This window comes from Battus philenor, unplaced genomic scaffold (assembly GCF_028537555.1).
Source record: "Battus philenor isolate CCGP_79_NKW_IND1 unplaced genomic scaffold, ilBatPhil1.0.hap1 SCAF_6, whole genome shotgun sequence".
In the NCBI taxonomy this organism is placed as follows: Eukaryota; Metazoa; Arthropoda; class Insecta; order Lepidoptera; family Papilionidae; genus Battus; species Battus philenor.
Window position 1 is genome coordinate 6,721,846 of NW_027181726.1, and position 20,839 is coordinate 6,742,684.

Here is a 20,839-nt window from a genome sequence, read left to right on the forward strand (position 1 = left end):
GGTCGGCGACCGGCTGAGCGGTAAAACTGCTCTGCAACTCCGAGACGGCTTACCCGCGCCGCGTACATACGACCTCTTGCCTTCGACTACTGGTGAGTTCCGTCGAAGTGTTCCGACTGCGCACGAAGCGACCTGGACTATTCACAATATAGACTCATCGCTCGGAGTAAAGATTTCACATTTTACAAAGGCATTTACCCGCATATATTTATTTAAACCAATTGAAATGTAACTTCCGTGCTAGTATAAATATTAGTGAAACGAAAATATTTAACACGTTTAGCTTAAAAAACAAAATGCTTTACAGAAAACGAAATTCAAGATACTCTTGCAGAATTTTAGCATCCATCAAGTAAAACGATCGCAAGAAATCGTTATATTTTATTGCCTATGTTATAATTCGGTCTTATCAAAAGCCATAACTGATAGTAATTCTAAAAATACCTCCTGTCTTACTAGCTGCCGCAACCGACTTTTTTTCTGCCAAAAGCCTATCGTACTCGAGTAAAAAAAAAGTGACACTACTTACGGATTTAATGTCTTATTATTAAACAAAGATTACCTAACAAATTAAGTTTCCTATTACGTTAAGTTGTATAAGCTTTCTTTATTATAATGCGATTGATTGAATTTTTCTTAGCAATGTCCTTTCTTTGTTTCAATCGTCGTCAAATGTTTTATAACAGGAATAATTGATTTGATTTACTCTTCGTATTAAATTCCTATTGGAAATCTTTTGAGGGGACCTGAGTTTAACAGTGGACGTCTGATGAATGTAATGATGATAAAGGAAAAAGAAAGTTCTTTTACTTCATTAAACCTTCCTCGTTCTTTAATTAAATTATGTAAAATAAATTAGCCAAATATTTTAGTATTAAGGAACACATTTGCCAATAAAACAACTAATTTTTTCTCATGTAATTTCAGAAGACGATTAATTAAGTTTAATTGAAGCAAACCCCTAACAATGTAATTTGTTATGTTTAAAGTTACATTTAGTTGAATATAAAATAAGAATATTGCTTCAATGTTACTTGAATTAATAATTGTTGTTTATTGGACTTTTGTTCTGGGAATCTAACCTGTTGACCTTGTCGGATGCTAATTTAATCATACTAAATATCTAAAAGTGGCGTGTTACTCGTGAAAAGAACAGTTGGTATCGGTTTGTATATTTTAAGAATGGAAAAAAAGCAGAACCAGCTATGTATTTAGATAGCGAAGTTAATATATTTATCTCAAAAACTAATTAGCGTATGTATAGCGGCGGCACAGTAACCAGAGCCTCAATGGCACGCTTAAAGTTACTCTATGAGCCACGGAAAGAGCTATGCTCGGAATTTTTCTACGAAACAGGATTTGGAATGAGGAGATCTATAGATAAACGAAAATAACCGACATTTCCCGGCAGATTGGTAAGTTGAAGTGGCAGTGGCCGTAAGCGCGCAAATGGCTGCTAGGATCTCTAAGTTTTAAGAGTAGAGACCTTGAATCGGCAAGCGCTGCGTGAAACATCCGTGGTGGACAGGGAATCTAGTTAAGATCGTCAGAAGACGCTGGAGTCAGGACGCTTCAAATCTGGTCCTATTCGCAAGGCCCATGTCCTGTAGTGAACTTCCTATAAGTAATATGATGATGATGATACAGTAACCCATCACATCATGTCCGCTTGTAATTGAATGTTATATATTCTATTCAGATTTACGGATTACAGCAATGCGTTGTACACAAACGATAAAACTAAAACCTAACAAATAATTCTGAATGTAACATTGTGTTCGCAAAACTTTTCCATTGCATTAGGCTGTATTATGTTTCACCGTTTCCCACGTGACGCAGTGCGAGGGTCCGCTTAGATTAAAAATATGAAAGGTAGTTCTTTACAAAATCATAAAATTATCTTGAAGATTTGCTTGGAATTAAATTTATAGTTTGTGCATACTTTATTAATGCCTGAAGACGAAAGTTTTTGGACAGTGTGGGCTGTCGGTGATAGCCTACGTATCCGAGACGTGGTCGCGTAAGGTGAGCCTTATAAATTGGCTCAAGGTCAAGAGCAATAAAGAGAACTATGCTTGGAGTTTTCCTGCGTGATCGAATCATAAATGAGGAAACCGGTAAAAGACTGAAATATATATATATCCACATATTGTATGCATATTTTTCAGCAAAAAACTTTAAAGTTTTTGTACCTATTTCTAATCATGCTGTTAACTAATCGCTCTAAAACATGAAATACTTTTATAATAATGCAAAAAACTAGTAAATTCTGGTAGTAAAAAGTCTGTAAGAAGACATAGCTAACAATTACATAATTTTAATATTTAGTATTCGGAATTTCGAAACGTTTTTTTTACTATTATTACAGCAAATAAGCTATACATTCACTCCTTTAAAGCTTATAGATCTACACCCAATCATTCTGTATAGAATAGTAAACATTAAGTGGATACAGATAATGTAATTTTTATCGACGTATATCTTTTATAAAGTAATAATAAAATCATCCGCATTAGATAAATAGCGTTCATTAAGATTTTGATTACAATAATAATTCATCCTTCACCAAAAACAAAACGCCGATAATTTACGTTGGTTTATTTATCCGCATATTAAAATCTACTCTGTGCAAACGATCATGTTTAACCTCCGTACAGGGAAAGTATGGTTTTAAAGTAATCAAAACTTTGTTGCTGTTTGTTAAGCTTTGCAAAAAAAACTAATAGAACGATAACGATCGTTTGCGATTGCAATTTGATAAAAAAACTAAGTATAGCTAAATGAAAGACATGTTAATATTTTATGCAGTAGTCACTATGTAGGTGTGGAAGTAGATAAAAAATGTTTACAATGAGAAAAATAAATAAACTACAATCTGAATGACGAAGACCTTGACCTATACGTAACAAAGATTTGTGTATTGTTGTGCGGTACAATATGCAAAATATCCATATTTTATCCGATGAGTTCATTGGCAAACAACAAAGAGAACGAAGGAATTTTTATTTAGCTATCGTATTTTTTAAAGTAACTATTTGCGATTATGTTTTCAATTAATTATTCATTATGTCACTGTGAGACAATAAATATTTTTATAATTAAAATAATGATATGGCTTTTTTTCTTTTAAATATTATATAAAATACTGTAGACAATGTATACATATATGTAGACTAATAAATGTTACCGCGCTTGTTTGTTAAAAAATATTTATTAATTTTAAGGTTATATTTGTAAAACAAGTTGATGGGTGGGTATAAACGGCTCGCCGGCGGCAAAGAAAAAGAGAAATTTCGCACCGTCGTAGCGTTCGTACTTCTAAAGACAACTTTTACGGTTTTGGTCGAAAATAATATATTTTTTGTAAAAAATATAATTATTTTAAAGATATCAACAAAGATGGCATCACGTTTAAAACACTACTGAGTTATTTCGCTCTCATGAATATTTTTTTTCTTTAAAGAAGTTTCTAGAAGGAATAACTACAATTAAATTATTTGAATTATTTGAAAATTTCATGTTCCTGCCTATTTTTCAAGTAAGTAAATGAATTCGTAAAATTAAAGTTTTTTAATTGATGTCTTTTTATTACACTACACTCTAAGTGAAAGCGAGGAATTAATTTATTAAAATATTTCATTAATGTGATAATCTCATTACAGCTTTTAGTGATTGTAACTCAGTATAAAATAATTTTCAATAACATTTCATTTCAATTACATGGAATGCAATTTTGACAGCCAATACACTCATTATATTGTTTTTTATAACTATGTTATTAATTTTATGCTCGCATTCATCATTCTTCAATTACGTAATAATTGTCTTTATTAACGTTAGCGCCATTTAATTAATTTAATGACTTATTCTTTGTGTAAATAACAAACAACAAAGTAATTATTTCTAAAACGGACAGGGGTATTCCCGTTTTTATAACTAAACAAGTTACCAAGTCCTTAAATGCTTTACTGGAAAAATCTTTTATGTATAAATCTTTATAATCTTAAAATTATGAAGAGAATAATGTAACAGAAAGATGAGATGTGATGTTGTTGTGATGACGGCCACTCACAGATAATCACTATGTTGTTGCCTATACAAAGGCGGCATGAGTCATCACCTAGGCAAATGTTTATTTAACAAGATCGCAATGTATGTTTATGTAGATATATGGTTTGCCATAATAAAGTTCACTTTTGATAATAATATAAAAATGCATGTTGTGCTTCAACGGAAACCATTTTTTTATTAAATGAAGGAAGAAATGGCAAGTTTTTTTTTAGTTTACATAGTCTAGGTGTCTTCCAGTCTTCGAGAACATTCTTCAAAACGACACTGAAGGTTTTCAACTACATTGCCTGTAAGTTTAAGCTATAAGAAACGCCGCTATTTCTTTTCAAAACTTTTGCTTTAATTCAACAGGTGTTTTCAGAATTTACAGGTGATTCTGCTTGTGAGATGTCCCTATAAAAAATCACAAGGAAACTAATTTAGACTACACCTGCATCGACTCCGGCTGAAGAGCAGCTAGGCCTCCGATCCCGAGGTAAATGAGGGGCAGCTACACTTGTTAGGATATTCTAAGTATGAGCGGCACACGGTCTGCTTGGACTCTCAGACGGGGAGAAGTTTAGGCCGCCAAGGGTTGCCAGAAATCAACTCTGATGAAAAACTTAGATCGACCCTTTTGACTTTCTTAAAGCAGGTAATGATGTAATCGCCAGGAAAGCTAGGGCCAGATTTCCTGGTGGAACTATGGCGCCGACAGCTACAGGATCATCAGGTGCCGTTGATTAAGTTTGTATAATAATACATAAGAAAGAAATAGTATAGCAAATACCTAATGTAGATGAGAAAAAAGTAGACAAAATATAAAGTTAATAAATAAAATGCAATACTTAACCACTACTCTGTTACTACTACATTCTTCAAATAAATTAATATAGCTGCTATAAAAACATTACTCTGCCGTCAAGAAAAACATTTTAAATACTTTACTTTTTTAATTAAAACTAGTAAGATCCAAACTATAAACTATCGCCATTTATTTCTATTACGGTAAAAATTTACTATAATTATGTAAGGAAAATGGTGCTTTTAATTATTCAAACGAAGTTTATAAATAAAATACATTATTAGTAGTACTTTTGGCGTCATTAATTCCCGTTGTTTAAAGGTGATAATAATGATTATGTACTCGCCGTTTACGTTATAAATAAATTAAATAATTACAAAAAATATAGACTTACTGTGACCCACAAAGTAATGTGCTAGGGAACCAATTTTTTAAATAAATTAAAAGCGAACAAAGCATATAATTCAATAGCATTTATCACATCATATCTATGCAATTATGAAGAAACTATTAATGTCCCGCTAAAATTCATAAAAGTTTTTAATACGTGTAATATGTGTTTATACGTGTTGCTTTTTTTTACAAAAGCTGAATAAATCATTAAACCTGTCGTAATAGAAAATATTGCTTACGTATTATAGACAAGGTCATTCAGGAGTTAAATTCTCATTACCTAACTTCGAATCCTTTCATACACGAAATAAATAATAACAAAATTTTCCTTTCTGGGACATAATCATCATCATTAGTCTCAGGTCGTTCACTGCTAGACATGGCCTTTGTCATAGATTTCCAACAGGATTGATTAAAAGCGGCGAGTATCCAGAGAGTTTCCCGGCGAACTTAACAGGTTTGTCTGTACACGTTATAAGTAGACAGGTTTCTTGCCGGGCGGTGGTCCCCATACAAAAGTCTTAAGGGCACAATGGTCATCTGTTTTAGGGCGCAGTGTACCCTGCCACTGCAACTTAAACTAACCAATCCGCTTAACTATGTCGGCTACTTTCGTTAAAAATCAATATAATTTATTCAAATAAGGAATTTATACGCACTTATGATTCGTTGAATTCATCTACGGATCTCGCCTCATTCCTGATTTCACATCATATATCACATATTGTCTTAACAGTTTGCAATATTAGTCGGAAAGCTATGTTATTATTTTCAAAGATATAAATATTAAAAGTATCGATAAAAAAGATAAACCAGCAATTAACTATAAAGGAAATAAATGTTATATGATAACACATAATGAAATCAAAATACAAATGTAGTAGTATCAATTTCAATTCGTGTAACTAATGAAGTCAGCAAAGGCTATTCCCGATATCGTCCGACCTTATGTGTCATATCTCTATTGTTGAACCCCATAATAACGGCCGCGATAACAAATGCTATACCGCGTCCGCATCCTGGTCCAGTTATCTTATCTGCAGACCGCCTTCCATTCATGCGTGAGCTTACGTATTTTAAGACTCATTTCCGAAATGCTTTCGCGCCCTCAATTCCACATCGCCGCGGAAACATCTGTCTATATAACAGAACTAACATCGCGTTTCCCGTTTCTCTTCTCGCAAGTTTTTCGCGTGTTGATGCTAATTTTAATAATATTGTATGTTAATCTCGCAGCTAGTATCGATGACATCAGTTAATGTAAATAGCTACCAAATATACCAATCACTATTATACATTAAATTTACATTAATGAAAATAGTAATATAGTAAAAATTCATAAATTTTCCCTGGTAATGAGCGCTGGTAACCTCTATAGTTTAAACCGACTTTTGATTAGTAAAAGAAAGACATAATAATGGAAAATATCAATACGTAATTATGAGATGGGTATTGTTTTCGTTTATTATTTTATAACTCTCAATACATGCTAACTTTAATCAACAAACGATTTAGTAATGTATGTCATTTTAATCAAAGGTTGAAATACGGCTCCATGTTTTTATTTTAGTGATCAAAATCCAACGAAATCACAAATATCTTTTACAGTGCAATCTCTACGAAAAATGCAGTCTAACTTCCACCCAGGCGACGTTCTTGTTATCTTGTACATTGATGGTTTACAGATGTTTTTATTTCATGAACACGATCTCAATTTCAAAGCTTCTTTATTTATTTATGAATTCAGAAACAGGTGTTGTTTTTACAACGCAGTTTAATCGATGTCTTAAAGAGGATAATGGAGAAGGTGTCCTCTTAAAAGATGTCTTAAAGTTCGTTCAATATTTGTATACAGAGGCGCGGCGACTGTTGGGCAAGAAGCCAATTCGCTTAGTGGAACAGCACGATACTATTTAAAAAGATTTACTCGTTCTTATGAAATATAATTTAAGAATTTTGTCAATAAGATTGGCTAATTTGTTTTAGCTAAAGGCTAATTAAGATAATAATTCTAAAATTTAGGTAAAAGATTATATATTCGTGTTTATATAGTAAAACGTTTTACAAACAAAAACATATTTTTGTTTTAGAATAAAACATCACCATATTTTAAACCGGTTAATTATTTTACTATAAATTAAGCTCAATTCACGCATGCCTCGAACTGAATGATTCACAGTAGTTTAACTACACATCAAAACGGAGTAGTTTATACTTGCAAAACATACTTAAATGGAAGAAAAAAAGATATACATTTTACATCAATGTCAATGATTTCTCTTATAATTTCAATAATAGCCCCATCATATTACAAGTGATTTAGTTACACGACCATCGTCTGTCTGTAAGCGGATTCATACCGAGCACTCACGTATCACGGACATCACTAAATCTTTAAGCTACTCGAGCTATTTAAGATGACAATATTTATGAATAAGATAAAATAAAAATTTCTCGGGTGTTATACTCACTTGTTCTCCCCAAATATTTAGGGTTACATAAGCACGTGCGCTCGTTTTTCACAGCGACATGAGCACATTAACTGAGCTCCTCATAAACCAGATTTCGACATTTGAACACTTATTTCCATTACAACACAACACAAGCAAAACATCTACACGGACGGATTCCGCGTATACGCGCAGCCCGTTCGACCGCTTTCGCTCGTGCAAACACAGCCTCTTGCCACTTCTGAAAGCGCGCATGCAACGTGACGAGCTGGAAAGTGTTTTCGAGTGGACACGACGACCTTGATGGCTGAGGTCCTTAGGGCGAATGAACTTTTAGCAGATGCGCGACCGTTGATCAGTGAATAGAGAATTGCATTCGTCGGCCGTGATGCGGAACCGGCGTCGGAAGAAGCGATGACCGCGGTATAGGCGCGCGCGCACAGCTGCCAACGCAGCGCGCTCGACCATACTGAAGCCGCACTGCCCTACAAACCAGCGCCGCGCCGCGCAACTTACTTTCCCTGTCGAAAGATCCCTTTCTTATTTCATTTATTATTTCCTATCCGTATTTTATCATTTCCTTTCCAAATTATATTATTTTCCATCCAGTTTTATTCACACGTTGTATGTTTTACAACCCACAGGAGAGCCTAGCATATTACTCCATTTGGGCTAAGCCAAAACCAGGAAATTTTTATATTTCATAAGTACATTCAACATATCGGCTGATAGGCGCTTACTGCAAGCCATAGAGTTGCCCAAAAAATCGCCATGATGACAGGTCTAGCGCTGCCCGCCTCCAACGACTTCCCGCTTTTGTTTGATAATTGCATATGGTTTGTAGGAAACGTTTCTAATGATCCTAATGATCCGTGAGATATGGCTCACCGGTGTGTTCATATCCTGTATGGGAATAGTCAATCTTTCACGTAGCGTGCAATGCGTTAATCCTTCTCATGAGTTACTACTTTAAATATTTACTTAAACTGATTAACTACAGTAGCAATGTAATTATTAATGACGAACGTTCGTAATTATTCTCAGTCAATAAATATAATAGGTACGGTGCTCAGGGCAGACGATTTGCATAGCAGGTTTAAGAAGGCATCTTTGCAGTGCTTTGACGCTCACCTTAACCGACTGGATGCATGTGCTTATCTAATCAATGCTGCTTTTGAAGCCCGTTACAAAAATTGCGCTGATGTTTGCTTTTTGTGATCTCGGCGTTATACTTTTCGCTCTTACCTCCCCCGCTTAAAAGTTCACAATAAGTTTTTACCCAATTGTTTTGTTGACTAGGCAGTTTTATGATATGTTTTAGTGTAGGTTCCCAAGGGGCAAGTTAAGCTCTTTTAGTATAAAACGTTTAAATGATCTTGAAATTAGAAATATATCTAAATCGCCATCGCCGCCGCCATGTCCTTAGAGTGTTTATATTATTTCTCATAAAAAGCTGCTTCCAGTAGAGAATATGTCTTTATATAAAACAGTAGAAACAAAATGTAAGTTTTATTAATTTTAATTTGATTATTTATAATAATAAATTAGTATTTTCGCGGCTAGTTTTAACACCCATTGCACTTAATGTAGAATTTATTCAACAGTTAACGATGTGCAGTAATAACATTAATCACTTAGTATGAGGATAAAAAATAGAGAATGATAAATTTTCATTATCGGTGATTATTTGTTATTAGTAATAATATCCGTCCGCCTTTTTTATCAGTTAGTCTAGTAGCTGCCTAGATTGTCGAAGTTTCTGGATCGACATGGACAGATGTTATTCGGTGATTATTAAATAAATAAAGAATTGCGATTACTACTCGTAGATATGATATCGTCATCGACACGTCAACCGACAGACGCTCAGTGCAAGGCATAGATAGGCTCCCCAAAAGATCAGTTTTGCGCTTGCCGCGTTCAGCGATTTCTTGCTTAGATATATGTACATATCTTGAAATATAAACAGTACATACTGACTAGTGAAATGAGATGCCATATGTAGAATACTAACGTCTAAGTTTTGGAAATGAGATACTTTTTAGATAACTTGTATTGAAAAATATATGACATTCTTCATGAGAAATAAAAAAGGGTTTGTGAATATAATATGTGGCTGTATACACGTAAAGAGACGCAGTGCGCTTTCCATTCAGCTTCGGTAATGAGTCATGTACCGATCATCAGGTTGCCTTATGTATGCAATGTATTCGTGATTCATGGCCCGGTACGAAATAAGTTTCGTAAAAATATGTAGACATTACCATAATCGCCATGCTTCATGATTAAAGAGACGCAGATGCAAATAACTTGTCAACGTTTAAGTGTTTGTGATACTCCAGGATGTTTACCGACAGCCCTTTGTACGCTTTGAGATATTACTAAAAAAAATTTAATGTCAAGATGGTCTTTAATAAATTTTTTAAAAATGATTTAATGCTACTACATGGCTCGTTATTTAATGCTAAGATATATGACTTTATTTAAACGATCTTTTCCAACTATTGATTTCTTACTCGGTAAAGGAAAGGCTATTTACGTATCAACATAATTTAGGCCTTAATGATTATAATATGGACTAAAACTACTGTAACACGGCCTCTTTTACAGACTCAATAGACTGGCGGTAGAAGCACGCTTAAGTCTCAACCTCATTTTTAACAATTATGCTGGTAGGTTCTCTCGGGAGTGCAGGTTCTGACTGGTTGATTTTATGGAACTGGGAGGCCGCCGAGCTTTGAGATCGTTTGGGCAGATGTTGTAAGGAGTGACCACGCGCTAGGACCACTAAGTGATGACAGTTCTCCCAGTGACCCAAACGAGTGTTTAGATTACCACTTAATACATATTTATTTCGGTTCGTGGATGCTCGAAAGGGCCAAATCTTTACTTGATCGGTCCCTGTGTTCGGGCTAAATTACTTTTCGTACATAGTTTTATGTATACAAGATCTTAAGCTTGTGGATTCACTCGCAAAGTCATTTCTTATAATCCGACCCTATTAAGTCAGAATGGCACATGGGAGGGCGTTTATCTTAACAATTCGATCGTTAGAAGGGCAAGGGCACGGATCGCGTGTTCGCAACTGTTTATTGCAAATTGCCCTTTACCGTGGCCTTCCTAGACTTTTATTTTGTAAACTACTTAGCAACATGATATTGGAATCAAGTAATACTTTTAATATGAATGAACATAGTTATAGCATATTTGAGTATAATAACATACAACAATTTTATATTTCAAGATCGATAATGTTTAAATTTATTGATAATATCAGATAAATACTTATAACCAAAGTGACACCATACAATTCTAAAATTTTTCCGTCATAAACTCTAACACGAGGCCAGTAAATAACAGGGTCCGTGAAACCCAGTGACGTCAAACTTGCAAAAAGCCGCTACACGTAACAAATGCGATTTGTGCGGTGCATGTTATACACTTTGAATATTTGTGTTATGGAAAATTTATAGTCACTCTGCGGTTTTATAATTGTTTATAAATAATTATAAACAATTCTATAGTCTATTTAATTTTACAGTATCTAACGTTTTAAACGAATGTTTAATACGAATGTTTATATATATATATATATATATATATATATATTCTTCCTACTTTCTTTCCGGACAGTTTTTTTTCGTCACACTCTTCACAAAATTTTTCATTCTTCGTTCTATTTATAATATAAACATTCCTGATTACCGTAGCTTCATATCGCAGCATATTTATTTGTACTTTGTATCTATTATTTTTAGCGTAATCGATAGTTAACCTTGCGCTTATTATTTTCAACTGTTGGTTTTTTGTTGTCGGGCTTACCTGACACCTTATTATAATCCTTAGTTTAGTTCTTATCGATTGTCTGTTGTACCACTACCTTGCAGAACCTAAGTTGTCCAGAGATGCGATACTATCCTTTTCTATTCACCTTACTGCTTCCAACTAGAGATCAAGGCAGAGTCGTTCAAACATAGGACAGCCGGTGATAAGGTGCACCACGGTCTGGTCCACTCCCGGGTCACAGATGAACGAGAGACTCTCCTCGAGCTCAAACTTATGCAGGTACTCCGAGAATTCCCCGTACCCAATTAACATCTGAACCAGACACGAATCCAGTTCTCAAAGTACAAAGAAATTATTAGAATGGTGGCATGGATTTCGTATTTCTTAAAATACATCTTCGAAAAACACCAGAAGAAAAGGAAAGAGTTATCATATGAAGAAAAAAATCAAGAGAAAATTATGAAAATGAATCAAGTAATCAGAAAATTGGTTAAATAAATAATGGACAATTATGTGATTTGCAGAAGACAGAACAAAACCTACCTAAGTACAAACTGCACCCTTACCTGTAGAATACTTACTGCCAACTGCACTCTGTGAAGTAAGCGGGGTGGACCAAGTTGGTCCAATATATCTGCGAAGCGGGGGAAGAGGTTGGATTGTACTATATACATGGGTAGTATAGTATGTGGTACACTTAAAACTCACACAATTATTATCAACAGAAACATTTCTGATGACATTACGAGATTTCTTTGCCAGTAAGGGTATGATGATTTCTGAAAATACTAATAAATTTTACTTCAAAGAATTTGTTGTCTGAATTAGATAGCGATGTAGTACTACAACAGTCTACTATTCTCTGCATAAAATGTAAGTTAAATGTACCCTCAGCTTCTTGGTGAGGTGAATTTTTTGAAAGAATGATAAGAATATTCAAAAATTTATTGAGACATGTTTCAGGCATGTCTTATATTATATGAAGTGAAATGTGGAAAATGATGGAAACTTTACTGTTTGATTGTGAAGCTGTGGTCAATCATATAGAGCTTACTTAACCACGTCTATATGAGAGTTGATTTTAGTCAACGGCCACAAGTGAAAGCGCACAGCTGGCACATGCCGCGCTGCTTCGAGCAGCGTCACTGATCCCGTCTTGCTCTTTAACGCAATTGTGATGAGAGTGTTCACGTTAAAAGTGGATATTAATTATATTGTTATTTAAACAACTATGTTTTTATAACCGTGTTTCTTTATGTTGACAATTTTGTTTTAATTAATGACAAATAAAATTAGAGTATTACAATGCATTCATTGTACAATATAGAATAACATTTTATGCTTTGGTGTGATATATTTCAAAATGTGATGCTACACATAGGCCAGAAATGCATTGCTTGCACAAAGTATATGGTACTATTATATACCTATTCTTACACTTTGCACACATGACACCTTGTCTCACTGGATTTCCTCTTTTTGTATTATTATTATTGTATACAGCTGGGAAATGTCCATGATTGTGTGGACATTATAACAATTGGACATTGATATTTTGAAGAATTTCAGAAGAGTCCGTCCAATTTGTTGAGAAGAGAATTAAAATGAGTTCCGCTATAATGTCCTATCGCTGTATACAGGCCGCCCACAACCAGTCTATTGGTAATCTATAGGAAAGGCTAAAGCCCAGCAGTGCACGTCTTATGGTTGAAATAATAATGATGAAGATAAAGTCTTCTTTTAACCTAGGGTTGCAACAAAACTGATACAAAGCCCACAACGAACGAACGTACAAACTCGGACAGGTGATTTTTATGCAAGTTTTGTTTAGTAATTTTTTTTAATTTACTACGTGTATGGATTATACATAAATACTATATGGGTTTGTAATTTAAAACCATACAGTTGCCTATAAGTTATTAATTTTATTAAACCAGAAGTATCAAATGCTAAAATTAAGGTTTTTTTGTAAATAATTTTTTTGTCAAAATGAAAAAATACAATTTTTTTTGTTCCCGTCCATCCGCCGTATTAAAAAAAATACTAAACTTTTATGTTAATACTTATGGTTTTTCATGTTACAAGTATGTTGCTTAAATAAAATAAAAAACATTAACACAATAGTATTGTTTATTCAAGGTACCGATGGCCAATGTTTGCAACGAATACACAAACTTTATAATTTCACTTATAAAACTAAATTGTCATATGTTATAATATATACAGATGATATGACAAAGTTAGACGAAAATTCCATTCATACAATAATAGTAACTTTAAATTCAAATTATTCAATAACTATCCAAAATGCATCTTTATTTAAATGTCTGTACAACCAGCTTTCAAAACGGAATCCACATACTTATGCAATACAATGACTAATCTTCATTTTGTCATAAATTTTAATACTATACAGTTAGCGTAGTGTATGTAGAAAAAATAAAAGGTAATTGATGAAATTATTTATTTGAAATATCTTATGATAAAATTTATTTGAAAATTCAAAGCATATTTGCAGACGTTTTACACAAAAATGTCTTAAAATAAAATGACATTCAGTCAGGAATAATTCCCTTCTATTTTACATGTCTAAACTAAACATTAAAGCTTCTTTGATTTAAGAACTTAAAAACGAGCTTTAGTAGGAATGCTAATAACTTATGATCTAGTAAACACAAAATGAGATGTATTTACACAATCCTAGCAAGAGAATTACAATGAAACGTAATTGACTTCAGGATGGTAAAAAATGAAGAATTTTAATGGCACTAAGCTTTTTGATTGACACATGTAGTCCAAACAATTTATAACAATCCGCCTCACAATATTTATCACTAAATACGGTATTATTCATATATTTGGATAGATTTCGGTAAAAAAATCAAAGAACTGAGATTTTTACTATATCAATAACTTGTTCTAAAACAAATAACCTAAAATACAAAAAATACAACTCATAATTTATTACATTGATATATACGATATGTTATTACCAGTAAAATTGTCATTTGTATCCAATAAGACACTGGAAATATTGTAAAATAATTTAATGTTTCTGATAATTATAATAAACAACTTTTTAAATATTTAATAGCATCTATATGCGACCGAACATCATTTTAATATATTCATCTTAAATGTACATTTTTTGTGTACTCATTGAAATATCTAAAAATGTTAAAAATGACATATTATTAAACTATAATCAATACAATTAAAAAAATACAATATTATATTGCTTAGTGGTCATTCGAGAATAGAAAATATTCATTACAGATTAATTTTGTGTCAAAGATCTCCCCTCTAAACCATGGAACTTTGTGCTGTGCCAGAAGCGTCTTCAACTGTCAATCAAACGTTTCGTTTTATCTTGACACTCGCAATATAATTAATTGACAGTTCTAGATAATTAACAATCATATTAACTATGTATATGTTGACGTTTGCGTGGATTTATAAAAATAATTTTAGTATACTTCAATAAAGTCAATAAGTTCGTTGATGGCATAAATATCAAGGATTCTCTGCTTAACAATTTCTAAATATAAAGGTTTTTTTTTATTATGACAACTTTCTATTAACAACCATTTGACATAAATATTGTATCAGAGGCGGATTGAAAGTGTGTTAATTTAGAAAACTCAAAAACTTTCGCACACAATTTGAAGAAAATTTATGAATAATGTTTATAAATATTTTCTTTAATACTTATCAGTTCTTTTATTAGATAAATATAATAATCATTTTATGATTAAGTACTAAACTGCTTGTAACGAGTCTACAACCATGTGTGACTTATTTAAAGAAACAATTCAAAGAGAGTCAGTACATAAAAAATATAACAACAATGATAATTGTTAATAATGCAAGTATAATATATAACTGGGAAAAGTTTGAATACAACTTTAATTCATAAAATAATGAAAAAGCTTACAAAAACTATGAAATGATTTTTAAATGACGTCATGTGATCATTCAGCGGTTTAACCAGCACCGGCGGGACGGACGTGTTCAACTCTCGGCACACGATCGACATCTACATTATAAGCAGTATTAGGTCTCAAAAATATGTTTGCGGCTTCATTTTAAATATATTTTCGAACATTTTTGGAAGTAACGCTACATTTGATTACAAAAAACCAACTAGTATTTGATATTTATTATCGATATTTATTCATCTGTAAACGTACAAATTAGAAGGTACGTTTGTGTACACGGGATTTGACGTACAATTATATTTTAGCCGAAGTTTGCTATGCCTATAGAATACTTTGGAAGATTTTAGAAGTTTTCAATACAAGCCGAGTTGATTCAGTGGTAGTGCGAAAGCTTGCCGGGTCGCCTGGGCGGTGCGCTTTCGTACTCGTAGTAATTGGACTGCGGTCGACTGCCGCCTTCCCTGCAGGAACGCTGCGAGTGGTAACCACCCGGTAAGCCCCTGCGGCTGTGTGAAGTGAAACATGTACGTTAAAAAAAATGCCATGAAAACAAATATTCGACGTTTTAGGTTTTATAACCATAACGTTCGAAAGTGTCTTCTCAAAGAATCAAATACGAAGTATTAATAAATAAAGAAAAAAAATAAATTCTCATTGCCTCAGAGAGCCAATGGAACCATACTTTAAATAAAACTAATATATACATGTCCTTGAAATATCCACAGGCATATTGAATTGGTTAAATATGTAAAAGTTTTATAGGGGTAAACATATAGCACATTTGCAAAAAGATGTAAAAGCTTAAAGCGAACACCTTAATTACCTTCTGTAAAGTGATCGCTCTGAAATAAGTTACAATAATTATTTTTTTTTTCATTGAAATGCTACAGGCCACTAACTCTGTCGGTACAAAGTTTGCAGAGACAGACAATAAACAATAAATAATTTTAGTAATAATTTTGTGTACATTATATTAATTGACAGCAAATGCTATACATTCTCCCCTTTGGAGCTTTTATCGCCTAATGAAATAGCAGTAATAATAAAATATAAGCACCTCTAGAGTTACTCGAATAGCACAATATGCACGAAGTCGTAAATAAACTGCGGGTGGGTTATGGTTAGCGCGGAACATGAAGTTCGTTTACGCGCAGCCAAAACAAATTAAGTGTTTTAATGAAACGAGTAGGTGTACTCGAAACGCCCACCGTCAAAATTAATGGATTTGTTCTCTCCTCAGTAAATTTTATGCAAAAGTAAATAAATTTTATCCAATGTTTACGACGATATTACACTTTTTTCAATAAATGGATTTTATTTTGTATTTATTACTTTATATTTTTTCATTTATTTTAACAAAATAAATTAAGTAAATATGCTCTATATCTCATCTCCTTGTATGAAGTTATTACTGTGAAATACGTTACATTACATTAGTATCATATGGCATTAAAGTCTGCAGGAACAAAAACGACAATTAATTTTAATTTGTAGTAATTGTTATTTTAGAAACGATTTCTCGAAATGGTATACAATACATTAATTGACAAATACATTCAACCCCTTTAAAACTATAACTATGTATTAAACTAATGTGTAATGAACGTGTGTTGAATATAAAAGAGTGCATAAGGGATTAAACGAGATTAAGTGTTTAGTTCGGGTATATATATTTCTACGAATAATGATAATAAGAATAATTAGTGAAATTACAGTATACGGCGATAAATATTGCACATCGACCTTTGGAAAGAGACATTCGGCTAATTTCGGTTCGTAGAGCGTTATCTCTGTCGCACGAAATACAACGACTGTCAAAACGTCACACACCAATGTGCAATATTTATCAGTTGATACGATACAGTCAGTACATGGGTGGATGACATTTCCACCCATGTACTGACTCATCACGGTGGCTCTGGTACCAAACGGTAAGGTTTAGAGACTTTAACGTTGTTAGGAATATTCTGTTGGTCAAGTAGTAGCTAGTTAAGAACAGAATTTACGGAATTCTTTCTCGAAAAGAAGAGAAACGTTCATAAAAAAATGTAGGTTTAAACTATGACGGTAACTTGGGAAAAATATTTTTTTGGCAGGATAAAAATTATTAAGTATGTATTATATTACATTACATCGACAAACAGCAGTACAGGGTATAGCTAGTATAACAATATAACAAGTAAATAAAACACGTGCAACTAATGTACGTAACGTAATGAAAAACATGTATTTACCTCTCTTCCTCGGCCTTTGTCCTTTGTGCACTCATCTGTAGCCTCATTTGTCCTATCTGCACTTCGCTTAGTTTTTCACGACGTTCACTGTAAAATATAAAAAAGTTCTAATCATCGCGATTACGTCGTTTAATGTCCAGAGAATTTCTCATACCGTGTCTAAGCTAAAACGGATGAATATGCTATAATTGCAAGGGTTCAACTGTAAATAGTTACTAAAAGTCATATGATGTCGTAGTCCAGCACAAAAAACAACTTTACAACTCATTATCCCTTATAGGAAATATCATTTGCAGCATCCTTGTAATTTGCAAGAGATGATATCTGTCTAATATATATATATATATATATATATATATATATATATATATATATATATATATATATATATATATATATATATATATATATATATATATATATCTAATTAGATGGAATCCGCTAGTACTATTATCTGGTTTATATTACATAAGTCAATATAAATATATTAGTTTTATTGGATAGAAATTGCCAGATGAAGCTTTTAAATAAAATGTTTTGGAATACTTACTGAAAATTTTGAATTTCTTCATAGTTTACATAGTGTCCTGTTGGACCCCATGCTGATTCCATTCCCTGTAATAAATATTTTGTTTAGTATAAAAATATCATATATGGATTCAAACGTTAATTTTTGAAATTAAAAATCTTTGTGTTTGCTTCGAGACAATCTAACAGTGCAGAATAACTTCTATTCAAGTGTTGTTCGTTTACACTTCGGAAAACGTTAGTTGGGAGAAGTAGCAGAGGAAGGGACATTTATCAAGAATGATCAGAAGTTGGTCTCTTGTGATTTACGATCCAATCCCGTTTATAAGACCGGATGGTGATTGAATGGCAGCGGCTCGACTCGTACTTGGCCTAGTTTCTCCAGATTAGGAAGCCATCGAGGTCTAGGATTTCATTGGCATGATAGAGGGCACTCTCGGGGACCAGGAATTGGGCGGTCGCTCTTCGATAATAACCTGTCTATCATTCAGACATAAAGGCACCCGAGAGAGCCGAATTTTGACTTAGTCGATTGGTACCAGGTTACTTTAACCAGTACTTGGTAAAGCGTTATCACTAGGAAGAACTGGCGGAAGAAACTCCAGCTACGTTACTATCAAGAGTATTCATGGGCTGGTGGCCCAAGTGATACACGAGCCAACCTCGTTTCTAACGATGCCGGTTGGTTTTAGAATGGCTGTATATGTATACGTACGTGTGTGTGCGAGTGCGCAGGTGCGGTGCGAGCGGGCGGTGCGCGGTAGGGCGGCGCTTGCGCACGCTTGTCCGACCGCGACCCACGCTCGCTGCTGCTCTGTCGCGACCGGCTCGACTCTTCCCTGATGCAAAAAATCATAAAAATCATTTAACATTACATTACATCGTTCTTAGTCTATTTCTCATGAGGATTATGGCCAAGGCCCATGTCAGCTCCTACTTCAATTGAATCAATCATTTTAAAGGCTGTTATAGTTGGTGTATATAGGAGTTGCAATCAAAAAAAAAAATAAGTATTTGTATTGTTTTAAAGTAAGATGTTGATTTTAAATAAAAATTCATAAGCTTTTGATTAATTAATTACCTCTGCGGCGGCGGTGGGTTGGCATCCTCCGTCCTCTCGTCTATTCGATTGTGCCTCTCGAGTACCTCACGCGATAACGATTTTTCTGAAGATCGGCCGGGCTGCGATCTCCCGTATCCGTCATTTTCATTTTTCTTACTTGGTTTGCCAATTCTATACAAGTTACCAATAATATTAACAATCTGAATACATAAATGTGGTACTATTACGTGAATTTTTCACATACTTAATTTTCTTTCACGCAATGTGTATAATATTAGTTAAAATGTCTGTACATAGAATGGGCTAAGAATTGATTAACAATCATATCTCACATCTGAAATAAACACGTAGAATAAGTTCTTGACACCGATACTACTGGAATTTAGTGGCAACAATTGTAACACATAGTTTAAACAAGATGGAGCCACTTGTTACACATTCAAAATATGCCGATTTCCAGACGAGGTGATTGGTCCCCAGCAGACCACTTTTATGGGTTTATTTAAAGAGTCATGTCTACATCCGTAAACCGAAAAAATGGCTACGTCAACTAACTAAAATAGATCTAATAGTTATTTATATATAAATACACAAGATATTTCCAACTATGTATTGACTCATCATATTTTCTCTGAAACCATAAGGCTTAGAGACTTGTATTTAGGTAGTTATGTTCCTTTCAACGAATAGAGGACAGCTAAGAATTTATATTATGAAATTCTATCGGTAAGGGGGTTGTGGTACGTTCATTACATACATTTTTACATATTATTACATAAGTAAAATTTACCTAAACATCGTAGATAATGATTTCAGTAACGACGGCTTTTTGTGTGACAGAGAAGACTGCTGTGGTGATCCTCTGATAATATGCTCTGGAGCATTATTGTCATCCGTTAACCAATGTTTAAGCGCTGAAAAATAAAGTTAGTAATTTATGTACAAAAATATTTGGTTGGTTTTGGTATGCAATGCATTTATATCTACTTATGATCACTTGTAATGTCATGAAAATGCTGGAATAGACTAACATAATAAAAACTGGCAATAAACCTGAGAGCTCTTAGAGCAATAAATTCTTATACAAATGTATTTATCGGAGGCTCACAAGTCTCCTTTCACACCGTGAATATGCCATGTTTCTTTATTTTAGTCCTTTATAAGCATATTTGCAAACGATGTTACTTTCATCTATAGTTAAAAGTTTTTTGCAATGCCTAAAATCCCTTTCATAATTCGGAAGATTCCAGAAGACATGCAATTTGTTTACATGCTGATGTTTGGATTTTTTACAATTTTGTTTCTTGTTCGGTCTAAGTATGTACTAAAATTAATATAAATGAGATTTCTTAATTTTTAATTTCTTAGGTGTTTCAATGCTTTATATATATGATTCTAACTCATATATGTAAGACTAAATGTAAAATTAAGTGTGGCTTGGGTGGTATAATATTTACATTTCTTTGTTATTTTTTTTGTGGATTTAACAACTTTCTTCTATCGCTACAATGGAAAGACTAAACGTTAAGGATTATTTGTATTTTATAGACCTAGATTTAGCTACCGTCCATGTAAACTTGTTGACGGTACAT

General features: G+C 33.3%; 1 protein-coding gene across 2 annotated transcripts in view; it reads right to left on the reverse strand.

Annotated features, from left to right (window-relative positions):
• Positions 1 to 15,365: 15,365 nt before the first annotated feature.
• baz (bazooka) overlaps positions 15,366 to 20,839 on the reverse strand; it is a 58,561-nt gene continuing 53,087 nt past the window's right edge. For both annotated transcript variants that reach the window (XM_068773593.1, XM_068773594.1), the window contains exons 15-20: positions 20,038 to 20,161; positions 19,266 to 19,418; positions 18,900 to 19,023; positions 18,207 to 18,271; positions 17,657 to 17,743; positions 15,366 to 15,928 (exon numbers count right to left, since the gene is read on the reverse strand). In XM_068773593.1, the coding sequence (XP_068629694.1) occupies positions 15,796 to 15,928; positions 17,657 to 17,743; positions 18,207 to 18,271; positions 18,900 to 19,023; positions 19,266 to 19,418; positions 20,038 to 20,161 (686 nt within the window). In that variant the 3' untranslated portion in view covers positions 15,366 to 15,795. The remainder of the gene's footprint in view (positions 15,929 to 17,656; positions 17,744 to 18,206; positions 18,272 to 18,899; positions 19,024 to 19,265; positions 19,419 to 20,037; positions 20,162 to 20,839) is intronic.